Source organism: Sciurus carolinensis, chromosome 3 (genome assembly GCF_902686445.1).
Source record: "Sciurus carolinensis chromosome 3, mSciCar1.2, whole genome shotgun sequence".
Lineage (NCBI taxonomy): Eukaryota > Metazoa > Chordata > Mammalia > Rodentia > Sciuridae > Sciurus > Sciurus carolinensis.
The window spans coordinates 119,139,506-119,158,823 of record NC_062215.1 but is presented as its reverse complement, the minus strand read 5'-3'; the positions used below and the strand labels follow the sequence as shown (position 1 = coordinate 119,158,823).

General features: G+C 40.9%; 1 protein-coding gene across 2 annotated transcripts in view; it reads left to right on the top strand.

Annotated features, from left to right (window-relative positions):
- Window positions 1–16,769, top strand: part of Lrp2 (LDL receptor related protein 2) — a 192,046-nt gene extending 175,277 nt beyond the window's left edge. Inside the window, exons 69-79 of one of the 2 annotated variants that reach the window (XM_047547019.1) lie at window positions 64–284; window positions 1,070–1,246; window positions 2,816–2,935; window positions 6,865–6,955; window positions 7,801–7,868; window positions 8,058–8,175; window positions 8,676–8,805; window positions 9,959–10,060; window positions 11,568–11,675; window positions 15,798–15,869; window positions 16,275–16,769. In XM_047547019.1, coding sequence (XP_047402975.1) covers window positions 64–284; window positions 1,070–1,246; window positions 2,816–2,935; window positions 6,865–6,955; window positions 7,801–7,868; window positions 8,058–8,175; window positions 8,676–8,805; window positions 9,959–10,060; window positions 11,568–11,675; window positions 15,798–15,869; window positions 16,275–16,436 — 1,369 coding nt within the window. In that variant the 3' untranslated portion in view covers window positions 16,437–16,769. Of the gene's footprint in view, window positions 1–63; window positions 285–1,069; window positions 1,247–2,815; window positions 2,936–6,864; window positions 6,956–7,800; window positions 7,869–8,054; window positions 8,176–8,675; window positions 8,806–9,958; window positions 10,061–11,567; window positions 11,676–15,797; window positions 15,870–16,274 lie in introns of both variants that reach the window. The other variant, XM_047547018.1, reaches the window with a different exon arrangement.
- The last annotated feature ends 2,549 nt before the right edge of the window (window positions 16,770–19,318 follow it).

Here is a 19,318-nt window from a genome sequence, read left to right as displayed (position 1 = left end):
TGCTCTGTGCTAGTAGGGAAACCACTAGGGAAGCGGCTACAATGAAGAAAACTTCTGTTACAGGCTCATGTACTGGACTGACCAGGGGAAAGAATCTAAAATCGAGTCTGCCTGGATGAACGGGGAGCATCGCAGTATCTTGGTTTCCGAGGACCTTGGCTGGCCAACTGGCCTTTCTATTGACTATTTGAACAATGACCGGATCTATTGGAGTGACTCCAAGGAGGATGTCATTGAAACCATCAAATATGATGGAACTGATAGGAGAATCATTACAAATAGAGGTTAGAAATGAGTTGGATTTAAGATATAAAATAATTAACATAGTTCTAGTCTCTTTGCCCATTTTCTCAAGAAGGAACCCTGATCTTAGGAAATGGTTTATATAATTTCTTAGATATGTGCCCATCAACTCCCAGCTGCTAAATTAAATGCAAATGAATCAACTAGCAGTAATTTAATTCTTCTTTGCTCCTTTTACATAATTTTAAGAAATGCTTCTCAGGTGCAGATATTGAAATACCTGAGATTTCTGTGAGCTTGCCCTGAGGCAGTGTTCATGAGCACCCATATCAATCCATGTCTGATCACTTCTAGACTTTTTCATATTTGTCATGTGAGATTGTTCATTGTTCATTACTGGAAACATCTAGAAGAAAAGGAGCATTTTGTTTTCTTATCCAGACTCTGCAGAGCTGCAGTGGTACAGGACAGATCACATTTTCCCTATCTGACCCGTGGTGTTCTTATGTTCAAAGGAAAAAATGAAATCTCTGCTCTATAAATTATTTTCCAAAGATGAAATCAAATCAGCAACTTGAAAGTGAGCTAGTGCCCTGTGATTGGTGTCAGGCAGCATGCATTAATCTCATTTAATTTCTGTCACCTTGATCTCCCAGTGCAGCACTTTCAGGGTTACCTATGCAGAAAATCTGCCTGAATGTTCCAGGAGTTTCCAGGCATTGTATTTGGTACTAATTCAATCTGAATATCATCAGGCTTAGAAGTTGTGCTGGGTCATGTCTTTTTAATCACCTGTTTTGTTTTCTGCCATTGCCATCATAAGCAGCAATGAAGCCTTTCAGTCTGGACATCTTTGAAGACCAGTTATACTGGGTATCTAAGGAGAAAGGAGAAGTGTGGAAACAAAATAAATTTGGGCAAGGACAGAAAGAGAAAATGCTGGTTGTGAACCCTTGGCTCACTCAAGTTCGGATCTTTCATCAACTCAGATATAATCGGTCAGGTAATCACCAACCTTGGAATAAAATGCTCCTTGTTATCTGGAAATCTCATTTAAAAGAATGGCCATAGTATTGGCAAGGGGCAGTGGGTAAGAATAGGCTGCTCTCTTGGTGCATTAAAGACGTATATGGGGGTGTGGTGGGTGAATGAACCATTTTGACCAAAGAAAAAATATTGGAAGTCAAAGGAAATTGTACAAACCACTAGCAGTAGAAAATAATCAGTGTAAAAATATTTCAGTCCTCCTTGTTTGGCATTATGGATATGTACTTCTGGGCTACAGATCCAGTAGACATCAGAAGTTAAGAAGTTAAGAAGTCACAAAATGGATTTTGTGAATATCAGTTTGATTCACTTTTAAAAAAAATTTATATCAGTTTTTTTGTTCTGTTTAGTTACACATGACAGAAGAATGCATTTTGATTCATTGTACACAAGTGGAGTACAACTTTTCATTTCTCTGGTTGTACGTGATGTAGAGTCACACCATTCGTGTAATCATGCATTCCACCATCTTTCCCCACCTCTGCCCCCTCCCCTCTCCTCATTCCCCTCTGCTCAATCCAAAGTTCCTCCATTCTTCCCTTACCCACCCCCATTATGTATCAGCATCCACTTAATCAGAGAAAACATTTGGCCTTTGTTTTTTTGGGTTGTCCACTCTTAAAGTGACTGGACCACACTGCTCAGATTATCCCGAGATGATACATGAGCCTTAATTTAAAACTGTTGGTCATGTGCATTTCTACCTCCTCCCCTCTTTCTTGGCTCCTTGGCTGTGGGTCCTGCCTTCCCAGGTTATCTGTGTTTTAGTTCAGTTTTCAGCATTGTACAGAGCAAGATAAAGGGGAGAGGAAAGTTTTGAGATGAGAAAAGGATAATAAATAGCTTTTACTAGGTTCTGCACTTCAGGTTCTCTCCTCAGGAACAGAAATGATTAGTTTTATCCAACTCAAAGCTCAGTGTCTGTCTGATCTGGGCCTGCGGTCACTATGCCTAGTTCCAGGTGGAATTCTGACAGGGGACTTCCTTTGATCCTTGTATGTGAATCAGTGGTGGAACTCAAGATCTTTTTGCCTCTATTCAGTAAAATGAAGCCCAGAAGAAAGTTCTTCTTGGAGGTTTGGGGTGGGAATCTCATCTAGTATATGCTTTGGATATAATATATATTATGACCTGCCCAGATCTGGGTAAAGACAAATATGGTATAATACTAGTGTCTTGTTGGTCTTTGGAACCATCTCAAGTTGCTTAGCACTGATTATATTTGGAGGTTAGACCATGAATCAGATAGATACTCTCTTTCCAAACCTGCCAGGGCAATAGAGGAGATAAGTGGTGCCAATAGACAGTGCAAGTGGTACAGAGATGGGGTGGAGGGCCCGGTGGGGGTGAGGTGTCTGTGCCACGTTGGTGGGGTGCTAGTGTGAATGGAGGTGAGTATCCAGGTAACTCATAGTGCTAGAGATGCTGGGATGCTGTAGAACCACACCCAGCTGTTGGGCATAGCCTGGGTTGGAGTATTCATTCTCCTATCATGACCTAACTGCTCTTCTCATCTGCTTTCCAGTCTCCAACCCTTGCAAGCAGATCTGTAGCCACCTCTGTCTGCTGAGACCTGGAGGATACAGCTGTGCTTGTCCCCAAGGTTCCAACTTTGTAACAGGGAGCAACACTGTGTGTGATGCAGGTAGGGGCCCTGCCTGGGCAGTCATGGGGCCTTCAGGGGCCTGAAGAATCCCTGTGTGTGGGGTCCTTTGCAGAACAGAGTCAGATGGGGATAGCTAGAAGGAGGGATGAGAGATGTGGGAAACATGAACATAATTGAGTGGGACTTCAGGGACCAAACAACTTGTGTTCCAAGGATTTCTGAGATTTGCTAAGATCTGCAGAGGTAGATCCTATATCTACGGTTGTGTTAGCTTGTAAAGACCTTTTGGAGGGTGAGTTGTTTTCCTCTTTCCTTCACCAAGAGCTGGATTTCTGTTGCCCCTGAATTCAATCAGCCTTACCGGAGTTCAAGGTGAAGAACCCTGTTCTTGAGGTGGGAGGGGCTTATGTAGTGCAGAGGGGAGGGCTAAAGGACGTTCGCCATTTTTCTCACATGCTTGTTTTACAATTTTGACAACTGAAAAGCAGCCATATTTTTTTTATTGTAAACAAATGGGGTACAACTTGTTTCTCTGCTTGATCATGAAGTAAAGGCATACCATTTGTGTAATCAAACATTTACATAGGGTAATGGTGTTTGATTCATTCTGCTATTTTTTTCCTTTTCCCCCACCCCTCCCACCCCTCTTTTCCCTCTATACAGTCCCTCCTTCCACCATTCTTGCTTCCCTCCCACCCCCCATTATGTATCATCATCCACTTATCAGTGAGATCATTCATCCTTTGGTTTTTTTGAGATTGGCTTATCTCACCTAGCATGATATCCTCCAATATCATCCATTTGCCTGCAAATGCCATAATTTTATTATTATTTATGGTGGAGTAATATTCCATTGTTTGTACATACCAGCTTCTTTATCCATTCATTAATAGAAGGACATCTAGGTTGGTTCCACAATCTGGCTATTGTGAATTGAGCAGCAATGAACATTGATGTGGCTGTATCTCTGTGGTATGCTGATTTTAAGTCCTTTGGGTATAGGCCAAGGAGTGGAATAGCTGGGTCAAATGGTGGTTCTATTCCAAGTTTTCTAAGGAATCTCCACACTACTTTCCAGAGTGGTTGCACTAATTTGCATCCCCACCAGCAATGTATGAGTGTACCTTTTTCCCCACATCCTCACCAACACCTATTGTTGCTTGTATTCTTGATGATCGCCATTCTAATTGGGGTGAGATGGAATCTTAGGGTGGTTTTGATTTGCATTTCTCTTATTACTAGAGATGTTGAACATTTTTTCATATATCTTGATTGCTTGTAGATCTTCTTCTGTGAAGTATCTGCTCATTTCCTTAGCCCATTTGTTGATTGGGTTATTTGTCTTCTTGGTGTAGAGTTTTTTGAGTTCTTTATATATTCTGGAAATTAGTGCTCTATCTGAAGTATGAGTGGCAAAGATTTTCTCCCACTCTGTAAGCTCTCTTTTCACATTGCTGATAGTTTCTTTTGCTGAGAGAAAGCTTTTTAGTTTGAATCTATCCCAGTTACTGATTCTTGTTTTTATTTCTTGTGCTATGAGAGTCCTGTTAAGGAAGTCTGGATCCTAAGAGAACAAGGTGAAGATTTGGACCTACTTTTTCTTCTATAAGATGCAGGGTCTCTGGTCTGATTTCAAGGTTCTTGATCCATTTTGAGTTGAGTTTTGTGCAGGGTGAGAGATGGGGTTTAGTTTCATTCTGTTCCATATGGATTTCCAGTTTTCCCAGTACCATTTGTTGAAGAGGCTATCTTTTCTCCATTGCATATTTTTGGCTCCTTTGTCTAGTATGAGAAAACTGTATTTATTTGGGTTTGTGTCTGTGTCTTTTATTCTGTACCATTGATCTACCTGTCTATTTTGGTACCAATACCATCCCGTTTTTGTTACTATTGCTTTGTAGTATAGTTGAAGTTCTGGTATTGCGATACCCCCTGCTTCACTCTTCTTGCTAAGGGTTGCTTTAGCTATTCTGGGTTTCTTATTCTTCCAGATGAATTTCATGATTACTTGCTCTATTTCTATAAGGTACGTCATTGGGATTTTAATTGGAATTGCATTGAATCTGTATAGCACTTTTGGTAGTATGGCCATTTTGACAATATTAATTCTTCCTATCCAAGAACATGGGAGATCTTTCCATTTTCTAAGGTTTTCTTCAATTTCTTTCTTTAGTGTTCTGTAGTTCTCATTGTAGAGGTCTTTCACCTCTTTTGTGAGATTGATTCCCAAGTATTTTATTTTTTTCGAGGCTATTGTGAATGGGGTAGTTTTCCTAACTTCTCTTTCTGAGGATTCATCACTTATGTATAAAAATGCATTAGATTTATGAGCATTGATCTTATATCCCGCTACTTTACTGAATTTTGAAAGATACCTTATGTCATTGGGAAATGAAGGCCAGAATAAGGAAGCAATTTAATTCTTATCCAAAATGCGGTGGATAATCTCTGGACAAGACTTTTTTTCCAATGACTCTTTTAAGTCATGGGGAACAACTAATATCTCTAACTAGTTTCCTGTGCTTAATAATCGCCTTTGAAAAAATCATCCTGCTGTTCAGCATTGATGGCTAACATCCTTGGGGGCTGCCTTCCAGCTTGGGTTGATGGGGAAATGAAGAGGCTTAATCGCCTTTGACCACCAGGGGGAGCAAGTGGTTAAAGCAGGGAACTACCCCAGACTGAAAAGTTGGGCCATTTTGGAGAATGAACTCAGAGAGGAAAACCTGCTTCCCTTTTCCTCCCATGCTCATCCCAGCACTGTTGGGGAAATATTGGCAAGATTCCAACATCTTGAGCAATATTTTAAACAAAATTTGTTCTCTGCTGCAGATGGATCCTTCTGACATTTATTGTGGTTTCAAGTTGTAGAGGAGGTGTTGTGTAAGTTGTCACCTCATCTGCTACCTTTCTCACATAAACCTTTTGCTAAGTGAATTATGTTGAGATTCTCATCGAAAACAACTTACACCAAAGTGAACACATTAATGATGGTATTCATTCCATATGGTCTCGGTGTGGTATATTAATTAATCAGTTCTGTAAGTATTTATTGAGTGCCCTCTATGTGCTAGACACTGTTCTGAGTACTGTAGAGAACAGAAGTGAACACAACAGACAAATCCCCTGCCATCATTAAGTGTGTTTTCTAATAGGATGATAAAAAGATAAACCCATAAACATATAATCGTCAGGTAGGGCAAGTACCATGGAGACAAGAAAGCAGGGTAACGGATGAGCTGAGGTGGGTGGACTTGCTCTTGCAGACAGAATGTTCAGGAAGGCCTCTCTGGTAAAGGTAACTGAGTAGAGACTCAAATTGAAGGGCTGAGCCAGGAGTGTAATCAAACTCCTTAAATAAAAGGCACAAAAATATCTTTGAAACATTGGATCATTACTGACCCATCGAGCACATCCTGAAAATATATGACTGAACCAGACTCAGGACCTAGAGTAAGAAGGACTTATTCCTTACTTTGGGAGGACTTAAAAAAATGAAATCTCCTGCTCACTGTCGATCAAGTGTCTGTATCATTGTGTCTCTGTGTTGATCAGTTGATCACTGATGCTTTGGAACCTTTGCTATAGTTTTGAGGTGTGTCTAAATTAAACTCAATTTTAATGGTCATAGAGGAGAATTTAAAAAACTTCAAATGAGAATGTAAATGTCTTAAGAGATTCTTGTATCACGAGGTTCTTTCAACTATTAATACAAGTTCTGGACTTTAGCATCTCTCTATTATCAACTACCTGTTTTCTTTCCACAAAATGTATATTGCTCTGAAGAATTTATTATCGATAAGAACTTATTATTGATAAGGAAATTCATTTGACTTAGGGGGCAGGTGACAGCTTGACAGGAAGACTGTTAGCTAGCCCACCCCAGGCCCAGCCCTGGACAGATTTGCATGGTGCGGGTGCCCTGCTGAGTAGCCAACTAACACATGCATGGCTTTCCCTTTCTGCAGCCATCGAACTTCCTATCGCCATGCCCGCCCCTTGCAGGTGTATGTTCGGAGGAACTTGCTATTTTGATGAGAACAACTTCCCCCAATGCAAGTAAGTCTGGATGCTGAGGTCCCAGCCACAGGCCTTTTGTCAGCTGGGGGAATTTGAGACCTTAATGCAGCCTGGAAAACAAGCCTGGGTGCCTTGCTGGTTCACTAATTTTCACACTTTAACCAGCTCGCCCTCCTTTGGAGTGGCCTCAGAGGACGAAAGCAGTACTTCTCAAACTATAATAGGCCAAAGAATCATCTGGGGATCTGGTAAAAATGCTCATTCTCATTCACATTCTGCATTTCTAACAAGCTCTGGGGTGAGGATGCCACAAGCTAGGAGCCACACTTGGGTAGCAAGGAGTTAGAGAAATGGCGACTGCCTCTTTATTGCTCGCCTGGTATGATGACCTTACAGTAGGGGTGTGGGAGAACAGCTGTCAGCAGAGCTGCTGGGGTGCAAAGCACCCCTGACATGCAGAAAGACAGGACCAAAGATTTGGAAAGAAAAAAGCTGTTGAGAAAGCTCAAACACGGAGCAGGAGAAATAGATGTGTTTAAAAAGTATTTAATGAAAACATGTCAATGAAAAGGAAACAACTATGGTTTCCATTTTCACTTTCGAGGGAAAAATTCCGTAGAGTAGAGAAGACACCGTAGGTTTATTTGGTGGGACTGAGCCTGTTAGGGTCACAGCCACTCCATTGAGAGTAAACTTCTAAAGTCAGACCACTGTTCTTTCTGCTCATCATCTCTTGGCAGGATAAACAGAAGTTATGCAGGCAACATTGTGTGTTCAGCATGTAATTTACTCAGCCAAAGCTCTCTCTTCCTCTGAGTGCTTATAAAATTGCAGTGGGGCCTAAGAGGTAACAGGCTAGTGAAGAAGTCTCCTTTTACTTCCAGGTGTTCTAGTGGCTACACCGGAACATATTGTCAACTTGGGCTCTCGAAAGGCATCCCTCCAGGAACAAGTAAGTTTCGAGACTATGAGCAGCCTGGAAATACTCATAGCTCCTAAAATGAATGCTGTCATTTATTCTTTTGAACCCAGTCTTTGAAGAATTCATGGTCCTAGCCTCCAGCTTCTACTGCTAAGCTTGTTGGTTCTTTTCCTTCTCTCTGTGTTGATATGTTCTCTGCTTCTGCTTCTTTGACAGCAGCAATGGCTGTGCTGTTGACAATCCTCCTGATCGTCATAGTTGGAGCTCTGGCAATGGTAGGATTTTTCCACTATAGGAAAACTGGCTCCCTTTTGCCAGCTCTGCCCAAGCTGCCGAGGTCAGTTTCATAATGTAAAATAGAAGCCTGTATAAATATGACCATGTGAATCAATAGGTTTTAAAAGTCCTTCTATTCTGCAGAAAGAAAAAGTAGTAAGTAGGGATTTCAAGCAGTTACCTCCAATTACAACTTCTTCATCGAGTGTCTCTGAAGCTTGATTGACAGATCATGTTCTTAGTCCAGATAGTTGTGTCTACTGGTGGGTCTCATGGTGGTCAGGCTAGGATAGGTGGCTGTGCCACTATGTGTCCTGGGCTTTATTCCCAGAAGTACCCCATGGGTCTCAGATCTCAGCATTGGGGAATGTGTTTTAATGTTTCCAGGTAAACAAGGGGACTCACTACCATATATGATGTTTATATATTCAGGGTGAGAATTGCACATTTTATTTAAGTAAGATTTAGCCATGTGAAGGAGGAAAGGGAACTGTTACATAAGTTTTTTTTTTTTTTTTTTTTTTTTTTTAAATAATAAGACACTGTTGTGACTCCTTCCAGTTTAAGCAGTCTTGTCAAACCTTCTGAAAATGGAAATGGGGTGACCTTCAGATCAGGGGCAGATGTGAACATGGATATTGGAGTATCTGATTTTGGCCCTGAGTCTATTATTGACAGATCAATGGCATTGGTGAGTAGGGTTTCCAAAGGATTATTTTAAGGTTTTTTTTTTTTTTTAATGATTTTATAAAAGAATCTTTTATAAAGAATAAAATTAACCTTGAGAATGTTGAAGTGAAGAATAAAGTCCACATCATAGAGGCCAAGTTAGGAACATGGAGTATGTTGCACAGATTTGCACAAATTCATCTAAAAACATTAGTAACAGTAATAATAAAGTTGAAATTTACCCATACTCTAAGTTACATGTTCTATTGGAACCATAAACAGTCTTAAATTTCATCTGAATCCTAAAGAGTTTTATGGGCATTTTTTTTTTCTTTTTTTTCCCCCGAGGGGAAGAGAATATGATATTTTGGTTTTATTTGATGACATTTTATGTGTATAAAAGGAGAAAGGAATTACATTCTTCCAAGTCTTCATTTATTTTTGCACTAATGTATAGTGAGGAAATAGATAGTCATTTTAGAGTCAGAATTGATTCAAACCATGGCCCTGCCCCTTTCTGAGTAAGTGATTATAGGTATGGCGCTTGCTCCAATTCTCACTGTTCCCATCTGTGGAATGGGTACAGGAAGGAGGAGATTAGCACAGTCTTGGCACAGAGGGGGCTCCCTATAATCCATTTTGGGAACCCACTTTTACTATTTTGTTCTTCCCCTAAATTCCACTTTTTGCCCTGCTTGAAAGTGCAGTATTAACCCTTTCTATCCTCTTAATCTCTCTTCTTCTATCACCCACTCTTTCCAGTTATCCAGACCCATCCCTCAGTGAGTTTTTGGTGTTAAGGGACTGTAGAGAATTCAGATGTAGGAAGAGTGTTTGTTTTCTTGAGCTGATATCTTGGTGCGTTTAGGTGACCTTAACATAATGATTTGCCATCTGGGGACCTTGAGTCTCTGTTGCTGAGTTTTGTTTTGTTTTTGCAGTGCTGGGGATCAGCCCAGGGCTTTGTGCATGCTAAGCAAGCCCTCTGCCTCTGAGCTGCACCCCAGCTTTTGTCATGCTCCTTAACCCTTCGTCTTTTGGTTAAGTTTGGCAAGGCACCTAGTGTGCCTCCGGGTGGGAGGAGGGCCCCTTTTTCTGGGGCCCAGATCCGTAAGGTGTGATTTTTCTGGGAATCGGATCAGTAAGGTGTGACCTCTTTCTTCCTCTCCCATCAGAGTGAACACTTCGCCATGGAGATGGGGAAGCAGCCTGTAATCTTTGAAAACCCAATGTATGCAGCCAGAGATGGTGCTGTCCAGGTGGTCCTGCCAGCCCAGGTGGGACATCACGCCACCCCTTCTTTCAGCTGCTGCTGCTGCTGGATCTTGTTGTATTGAGTAGTGTCCCAGGGACAGTCTCCTACCCCTCCTCCTAATGGAAGGAAGCACAGGAGCCCATGCCTCAGCTTCACCCTGCAGCAGCTGACTGGCCCTGGACACTGCCCTGTGGACCACACAACCCTGAGCTGCTCCAGGGTCGTTCATCATTCCCACACGGCTGCTCATTCCGGGGGGAGTCAGTGAGAGCTGAGTCTGTTCAGAGGCCTGGTAAACAAGTACCTGATGTGTCACAGGCTCTTTCTAAATGTGTAGGAAACGAGTGAGTCAATGACTGGTATCACAAGGGTGTGATTTGGGTAGGTCAAAGGCACAGGGACCTCCTCCTAGTTGCCTTCGCCATACTTTTCTGACAAGTGGGAGGGTCTCCAAAGTCGACAGGCAGATGTCTAAATTTCCTTTGGTGCAGCTTATTACTCAGTGTCTTTAAGAGGAGCTGGAAGAAGAGATGGGTGTATGGGTGAAGAAACGAACTTTTCTTTAGGTCTGGAACAGTAGCCCCGGGACCTGTCACCTGTACCTCCTTTATCCAAACAACCGTCACCTCAGTGACAAGGAATAACTTTCAACATTAACATCTAAGCTGCTTTCAAATTCAGCATATTTTAATATAAGATGGAAATATTTTACAAATAGCTTTCCTAAGAGCAGAAATATTTAAATCTTGAAAGTCATTGCCTGATCCTTTTTAATAACCAGGTAGCAAAACTTGAATGCATGGTGAAAACAGATATGACATTTCATTAGCATTTTTTCACTTGAAACAAAATGAGACCACATATACAAACACGTATCTGAGTTTGAGAGAAACAAAGTGGTAAATGCGAAATTAGGGGACAAAGAGCGAATTTTCTTCTTGCAATTTGTATATTCATAGTAATTTGGGTTTAAGAAGGAAACTTGGAAATATATGAGTGTTATAAAAAGTGCGTAGAAGAGTTTTAGTTTCATTATGTTTTAAAAAATTCAACCTCTTTTAAGCAGTTCTCTGAAATTATTAATTTTATTCTTAATATTCGAAGGTGGGATTCTTAGTTCTCCAGTGAGTATGGGGAATTATTCATGCTGTTCTTCTAGGATCTGGTTGCCCATATGCAACCAAAGTGTATTTTATTCAAAAATATGGTCAATAGTGGGAGAGAGAGTTATAGAGAAAACAGCAGGAATTGCTGCGAATAACTAGGAGTGTGGCCAATGAGGAGTACATTTGCCTCCCAGGATAGAGGCCTGAGAAGACACAGCATGGGTGCTTTTGACCGGGGAGGTGAGGTGGAGTGGTGTTTAGTTCCGGGCCACCCGGTCCACCCATACAATAAAAGTGGTTTTTGAGCACATCTGTGGGAGGACAAAGTGGTAAACAGGATTAAAAAGTTGATAAGAACCTTTGTGGCAATCTATTTATTACTGAATTCTTTGAAAACTGGAAAAGGAATTTCAATGTTTACAGGTGACAATATCTGAAAATGTGGATAACAAGAATTATGGAAGTCCCATAAACCCTTCTGAGATAGTTCCAGACCCAAAACCAACTTCCCCGGATGCTGATGGAACTCAGGTAACAGTGGCTAGTTCCTGAAATTATGTGGAATTTGCAAAGACTTTAGGAATTGCTGGGTTGATACTAATCCGTGGGAGATCATTTTACAAAGAAGGGAAAACAGACTTCTAGGTCCAGTATCTTCAGAACAGGGACATCTAATTTGAGGTATTCCCTTACCTTGAATAACGATATTACTGTGTTGAGGATACATATAAATGACCCTTCCCTGCAATGCATTTTCTCCTTAATAATGTAGGCTACTTTTTTTTTGAAAGCTCTACTGATATTACCAATATTGACCACTAGGTGGCACTAATTCATACCCTCTTAATCTCTTGGTCCGGCGGTCAACCAGTGAACCGATGTTATAACAATGCACCAGGCATAGTGTTTAGTGAGATTAAAAGAAAAAGACCATCTGATGGAATTTCTCTACCATGACTGTTAGAACTGCAATTTGTGGATTATTTGAAATGCAGAGAAAATTCAATAAATACGTTAGATGTAAAATGTTGTAGTGGATAATGTATCTTTAGTTTTAATGGATACATATGTAGCTATCCCAGATCTAGCTATTTAATTCTGGACAAGCCATTACCTAAGGACCCTAAAGTCCTCAGTAATGTACTTCGCTATGGACACTATCAGCATATTGGGTAGGATAGTTCTTTGGGTTATAAAACTTGTCCTGTGCATTGTGGGGCATTTCAATATTCTTGGTTCCTGTCCAATAAATTCTAGTAGTGCCTCTCCTAACTCATTGTGACCCTAGAAATCACCCATTATAAATAAATATATATATATATATATATACATATATATACATACATATATATATATATACACACACACACGAAGAAACCAAATTTTAAGATAGTACCATTTTATTCAATCCTCATATCTCAAGTTTCATAATCTGTAAACAAAATGGTAGCTGCAAAGTTAACTTGGAAGTCTCATGAGAAGTTTAGCTATGAACCGCTTCAGACATTGATTCTGCTCATTTGGGTCAAAACAAAAGTTTATTGGTTAAATCAATGCTAATGGAAAGAGCTTTTATCTAAGGTCTCTCTGTACCTTTTTCTTATTTCTTCTCTTGTCACACACACACACTTACATACACACATATAAACTCACACACACACTCATATGGATGTTGTCTTAGAAAGGAATTTCAGTTTTATATTTTTCAAGGGACTGAACTTTTTTCCCCCTTTAAACTACATTTAAAAATGGATGTTGCCAGTGAGCTAGCAGAATTAGATCTTCCAGACTTTTCTCTGCTGTCTCCTTATCTGATCTCCTGTGTATATTGTCTATGTGAGAAACTTATTTATATTACATGACTTAAAAGATTCCAAATGCCTTAAATCACCTGAATATTGACTTTCTTATAGTCAGTATTGTCCTCTCCCAGTAGTCTTCAAAAGGCAAATATACCCAAGTGTACCATATTAAATCTCCAACTTTAAAAAAGGTAAATTCCTTGAGGAAAAAGGAGGAAAAGGAAAGAAAGAAGAAACACCCTGGAAAAGGTTCAACTTCAGAGATCAGGTAAAGGAAGAGAAGAGTGTAGCATAGAGGAAAGGATGCTAAGAGAAGAGAGAAATTTACAGACAGGTAAGGCAGGGTACAGAGGAGATGGGAAACCGCTTTATGGTTTCATCTCTGAGCTGTCCCCTGGATAGAATCTGGAGTTGTGTGTTGTTTCAAGAGCCAGATCTGCCACATATATATCAGAATAGCTCTATGCCTGTGGTTAATGTGACTTATATTCTCTGATTGCCCTGTCATCAAGAGAGCTGGAAATAACAGTCCAAGGACACTTGGTGGCCAGGTCTACTCTAAGGACATTATTGAGGACATATTTCTCATGGTTTTAGCACAAGGAATGACTACATTTCACAGAGCAGCTGTTTTTTACTTTGTGGACTCTGAACCAAGATACTGAGCAAGATTCTCATAGCAGATGCTGTAATGGCCCTCCGGGTCCTCTGTACCAAGCCCAGAGTCACCCACTGGTTGCTGTGACTATTGCCTGCTGGCGGTTCCCAGCTGGTCCCTTCTCCCAGGAAGCTGTACCCTCTGCTGACCCGAATGTTTTGCACTGGGGGCCACAACCCTTCCAAAGGCAGCCCATGGTTAGTGACTGATTTGGAGGGTGGGGTCCATAAGACCCCCATTACCTAAATGGAGAAACCATGATGGAACTCACGCCTTCAGAGCCACCTTCTATGAGTTTGTTTGCTAGAGGCACATCTTGAACTAAGACCTCTTTGTCTTTCTTTCTCCTGGTTCAGACCCGCTTACAGGCTTTTTCAGAAGGTCACACCTTGTATTAACTTGCTATGGTTTAGACATGGTTTGAATGTGTCCCCCAGAGGTTCATGTGTTGGGAGGTTGGTCCTCAGTGTGGCAATATGAAGAGGTGGCGGGGGCGGGGTGGTGCAGCTAGAGAGAGGTCACAAGACTGACCCCTTCCCAATTAAGGGGCTCTTTCTTCTTATCTCTCCTTGTGCTCTCTCCTCTCCCACACACTCTGGCCACTGTGACGACATCTACATTGGGACCTTCACCAGAGCTAAGCAGAAGCTGACAGCACATCCTGGAACCTCCAGAACTGTAACCTCTTAGAAGTTAAAAAAAAAAAAAAAAAAGAATGTTGCCAATTAGTTTTCCATAGACACCAGAATACTTGAATGTCCGATATTCGGTCCCCAGTTCTGACTCAACCTCAGGGCAGTGCCAGATTTACTTTATATTCTTAACATCTTTTCTCAGTCCATTTCAAGTCTAGTGATCTTGTTGGACAGAGATCTCCCCAGACTGCACAGGAAGGGGATTGTGGGAGGGAGGCAGTCACCTCTGGCCTGAACCCCAGTGCTCAGAGAGAGAAGGAACACAGAAAGCTGTTTCAGCTGAGACTCTTCCTTTCTCATTTCCATCTTGCAGCACATTGGTTTTTCCTCTTACTTTTTAAAGTCAGTTGAGGCTGAAACCCTCCAAGGTTTGTCCTCCACATTATGTCCAGGTATCTTTCTATTCCTGTTGACCGTTGATCACTGAGCACCCAGTGTGGCTTAAAAGCAGTAGAGGTGCTTGGTTGAGATCACCTGAGATTGGCTCAAATGTGCCAAAGAGTCTCAGGTTTATCTTTTATCAGTACATAGGCTGAAAGACTCACAGTCAGGAACAGGAATTTCCAGGATTTGGTTCTACCATTCTCCACTGACAAGCAGGGCTTTGACCTGTGGTGGTGCCATGTACAGAGTAGGTGCTCATTTAAATTTGGGTTAAGTGAATGGCCTCTTCTGCGTCTCATGCTGGTTTTAACTTTCACAGAGTAGGAGACATCCCTTAAAATGTGTGAGCCACCTCAGCACCCTGTCAGAGTAGGTCATCTCCTGCCAGGCAATGCTTCAGTAAAGTGGGAGCCACCCACCATTGGCTAAGATGGTTTCCTTTTGGGTCCTTCAACATATGGGCCTCCCCAAGCCCTTGAGTATTCACTGCCTGCTCATCACAACCATTTATCTGTTCAGTCTTGCTTGGACTCAGCACCTGTCACACACGGATAATAAGAGGACCTACCTCAGAGGGTTGCTGAGAAGATTAAATCAGAAACTTGTAAAAATCTTAGTGTAGTTCCTGACAGAGAGTAAACACTCAATAAATGTTAGTTGTTTCTGTAGTTATGATGATAGCAAGAGGAAATGACGCGAGAGGGCACGCACTTGAACCAGACAAGAATCAGGACCTGTTTTAGGAAACGAGAGCTACAATTTGGCTTTTTCCTCCAGTTTCTGGGCAGCCCCAGAAACCTCTTGTATGTCTTAGCTTTACCTGGTTCTCTCTATTCCAGTAGCCAGAGCCGTCTGCATGGCAAAGCGTCTTGATGCTATGGGTACAGATTTGTAAAAATTTGAAAAGAATTGTTTTGAAATTATTGGCTGAGAAGAGCCCAGAAAGTTTCAGTTATTGTTTTGGGACAATAGAAGAACTGAACAATTTACCACATGAACCAGGTCCCAAATTGCTTTGTCCTTCTGCAAGAAGAAATTTTAAAAGCTGCACCAATGAAAAGAAACCCCCAAAGAAACTCCATGGCTAAAAGTTTTGTTTTTCCCTTTCATTTAGGCTACAAAATGGAATATCTTCAAACGAAAACCAAAACAAACTACCAACTTTGAAAATCCGATCTACGCAGAGGTAATTTTTTGTTGTTGTTTGTTCTATTTAGTTATACATGACAGAATGCATTTTGATTCATTGTATACAAATGGGGTACAACTTTCCATTTCTCTGGTTGTACACGATGTAGAGTCTCACCATTCATGTAATCATACATGTACACAGGGGAATGATGTTTGTCTCATTCCACCATCTTTCCTTCCCCCTGCCCCCTCACCTCCCCTCATTTCCCTCTACACACTCCATAGTTCCTCCATTCTTCCCTTAGAGGTAATCTTTAATAATTGTTCTTAGTGCATTTTTTTTAAAAAGAAATACATTAGCATAAGCTCAGATTTTTCTAAGTAAATTGGCAAAGATTAGTCTTAACTCAAAACCGTTTCTGGTCATGTTGGGGGAATAAATGTTTCCTTGTGGTTTTAGATGGACAGGGAGCAGAAGGAAAGCGTGGCCGTGGCCCCACCTCCATCTCCTTCTCTCCCTGACAAGACTTCCCTGAAAAGAGATCCAAGTCCAGGCTACACTGCAACAGAAGACACTTTTAAAGACACAGCAAATCTCGTTAAAGAGGATTCGGAGGTATAGCCACGCCAGCGACGTAGGGAATAATTAGAAACACATTTTGCACGTATATTTTTTACAAACAAATGAAAAAAATTGTTAATGTTCAGTCCTTTACAAAAAAAGTATATTTTCTCTGTTTGCCTGTATTTGGAAGTGTTTTGTGTATTTTTCTTTCTTTCTTTTTTTTTTTACTTATACAGTTTCATATTTTTACAAATAATTATCACGATGTACTATATGTATATCTTTGCACTAAAGCTGTCTGAAGGTAATGCTATAAATATACTGTACATTTGTAAATTTTGGAAAGATTGTCACATCACTGAATTTGCTAATAAAGGTATCTGTTGAATAGGTTGGTGATCTTAGTAAATGATCCAGTGAGGAAAGGAATTCACTTGGGGCTTTTAGTCAAGTTTAAAGAAGGGACACCACTCACTCATATGTCCTTTAAAATTACCCAGGAAAGGAGTCCAGGCTGTACTCTTGGGTCCATTTTAACATAGCAGCACTTAATTAATGTTCAAAATTACATATAAACTTGATTAATATATTTATCACTAGAGGCCACTAAGTGTTGTCTAAACCCTGGATCTGACTGTCGATGCCTCAGGCATTACAGAAGGTAGAAAGAGATTTGATGTCACCCTTCTGAGTGTTTTCTGCTGTCCAACCAGAATCCTTCCTATCCCATGTGTTCCCTTGCTAGCTGCCAAGTCACCAGTTTTATTTGTAACGTCTTGGAGAAAATCCCATGTCAGTAAGCACAAGTGTCCTGCGCTGCCTTTGTATCTAATTGAATGAGCTCTTTCCCTTGGTGGATCCTAGAGCAACTTCCACCCTTGCCTGGCATCTCAGGTGATCCCCTACCCTAGTGACTGGAGCTCGGTAACTGAATTACTAAAACCAAAACTGTGTCTTCATAAAGTAAGGTGCAAAACAAATACCAGTTAAGTGAAGCCTCAACTAAGTTTTTGTCTCTGTGTGTGAAAATATCATTAAAATGACTATTTATTTACTGAGTTGAGCATGAATAGAAAGGGAAATTGTTCTTATTGAGCCTTTTTCAGGTCCTTTGCCTAAATCCATACATTCGTATCAGAATGTACTGTACAGCCTGGCCCTCCTCTGAGCCGCCGGGATGGTTTCCATGAGTGGAACCACGGCAGGAACACAATCACCACGGCAAGTAGCAATCCTGGTTCTTGTGCTGATATTGCACATTTGTTGAACAATGAATGGACGAATGGATGGATGAATGAAATGTACTACTGATTATTTTATTCCTCAGTTCTCAAAATCTTTGTTGTTCATATTTTGAGGGCTGATTATAATTACTTTGAAATGTACTTTGATTAGAAAAGCAACTGGAAATGATGCTGCTGAAAATTTTCTAATAAATGTGTATTTTATCAGATATGTTCTGGGTGTTTCTTAAAGCCAGGGCTCAGTTGTGTTTTTCTGTGCAAAAACTTTGAGTGTTTCTACCACAGGACTTCTACGCCACTTCTTCCTGGACATGAACCTAGAGCAATTTGTTTGAAAATCAACAAATCTCTGCATTCATTTTGTTTGTGTCTATGATATTTTGAAATAGGTTTTAGGAAACAAGCAAACAGGTCTTCAGAAACCAAGAGAAGTCAGTGTCCTGCTTAGCCAACAATATTGTCAGTTATTTCCTGAATCCTGTGCATGGCCGGTGCAGGCCAGAGAGGAAGGACACATGTTCCTGTTCCCTAGGGATAGTCATTTACCAAGGGGATCGTTTCCCAGCCATTGCTTTCCTCACAGGGCCATCCTCCTGTTATGAATATCTCTGAGCCTCAGCCACTGCTTCTGTCAAATGGGTTGTGCATGTCCAATGTGAAAATATGTGTAAGGAATGTAGCCCAGTGCCTGGTGTAGTCAGCCCCCCATCAATAGTGACCTTGATGATCATCATTGGTGATGTGGAGGAAAAACTGAAGAGGCATCTATGTCCTTTTAAAACCTCCTCAGGTGATTTTCATGCACACCTGGATTGAGATCTCCTATTTTACCTATAGTAGCTACTCTCCTTTATTTTTTAATGGAGGATGTTGTGCAGATGATCCAGTATTTATCTGGGCCTTCAAAAGGATGCATAGATCTTGTCTGTAATGAAGCTGGAGTGGAGATGATAAAAAGTTTGGTCATGTTTTATTGTCTTTTGAAAGAGACAAAAAAAAAAAGATGAAAAAAGTGGAAGTGGATTAAAGATGAAAAGTGTAAGAACCAAGACTAAAAATGCTGAAGTGCACATTTAGGTCACAGCCTGGGGAACAGAGGCCTTCCCTAATCACTTCCTACTAAGGGGTCTAGTCTCACCAATACTTCTTGCTCCAATGAAAGGGGTAAAGGGCCCCTGTGAATAGAATAGGTCTAGCACCTAGCACCTTTGTGGAATGAAACAACAAATTGATGTATGAATTTCCTTTCCCATTGTTTCCCATGTTTCTGGGCCTAATTACAAGGGACTTTTCTTTCGTTAGGTACTTATTTGTTCATTTCCCTGAGTCTGATTACAGCTATAATTTCCTTGGGAGAATTTTTAAGGGCCAAGGGAATTGGAGACCTTGGGAAGTCCTGAGCCTTCCCTGACAGTGAAGAGACTTTTACTACAAGGACGGATAGGATGTCTCTGTTTCCAAGAGTGCAATGACACAGTTATTGGAAACATTCATGTTTGCTGCGCTTTTGTGCTCTGGTCATTCCTAAGAGTAAAGTCTTTGAGAGATATCTGTCAGTTTTAGGAGATAAGGAACCTTGAGCTGCTCTTGGCATAGTTCTTTGTGCCATTTTCCCAAATCCTAAAGGAAGCAGATTTATTCTGTGAAGGGTGATGGAGACTATGCACAGCACAAAAAAATGGTCACACACATTGT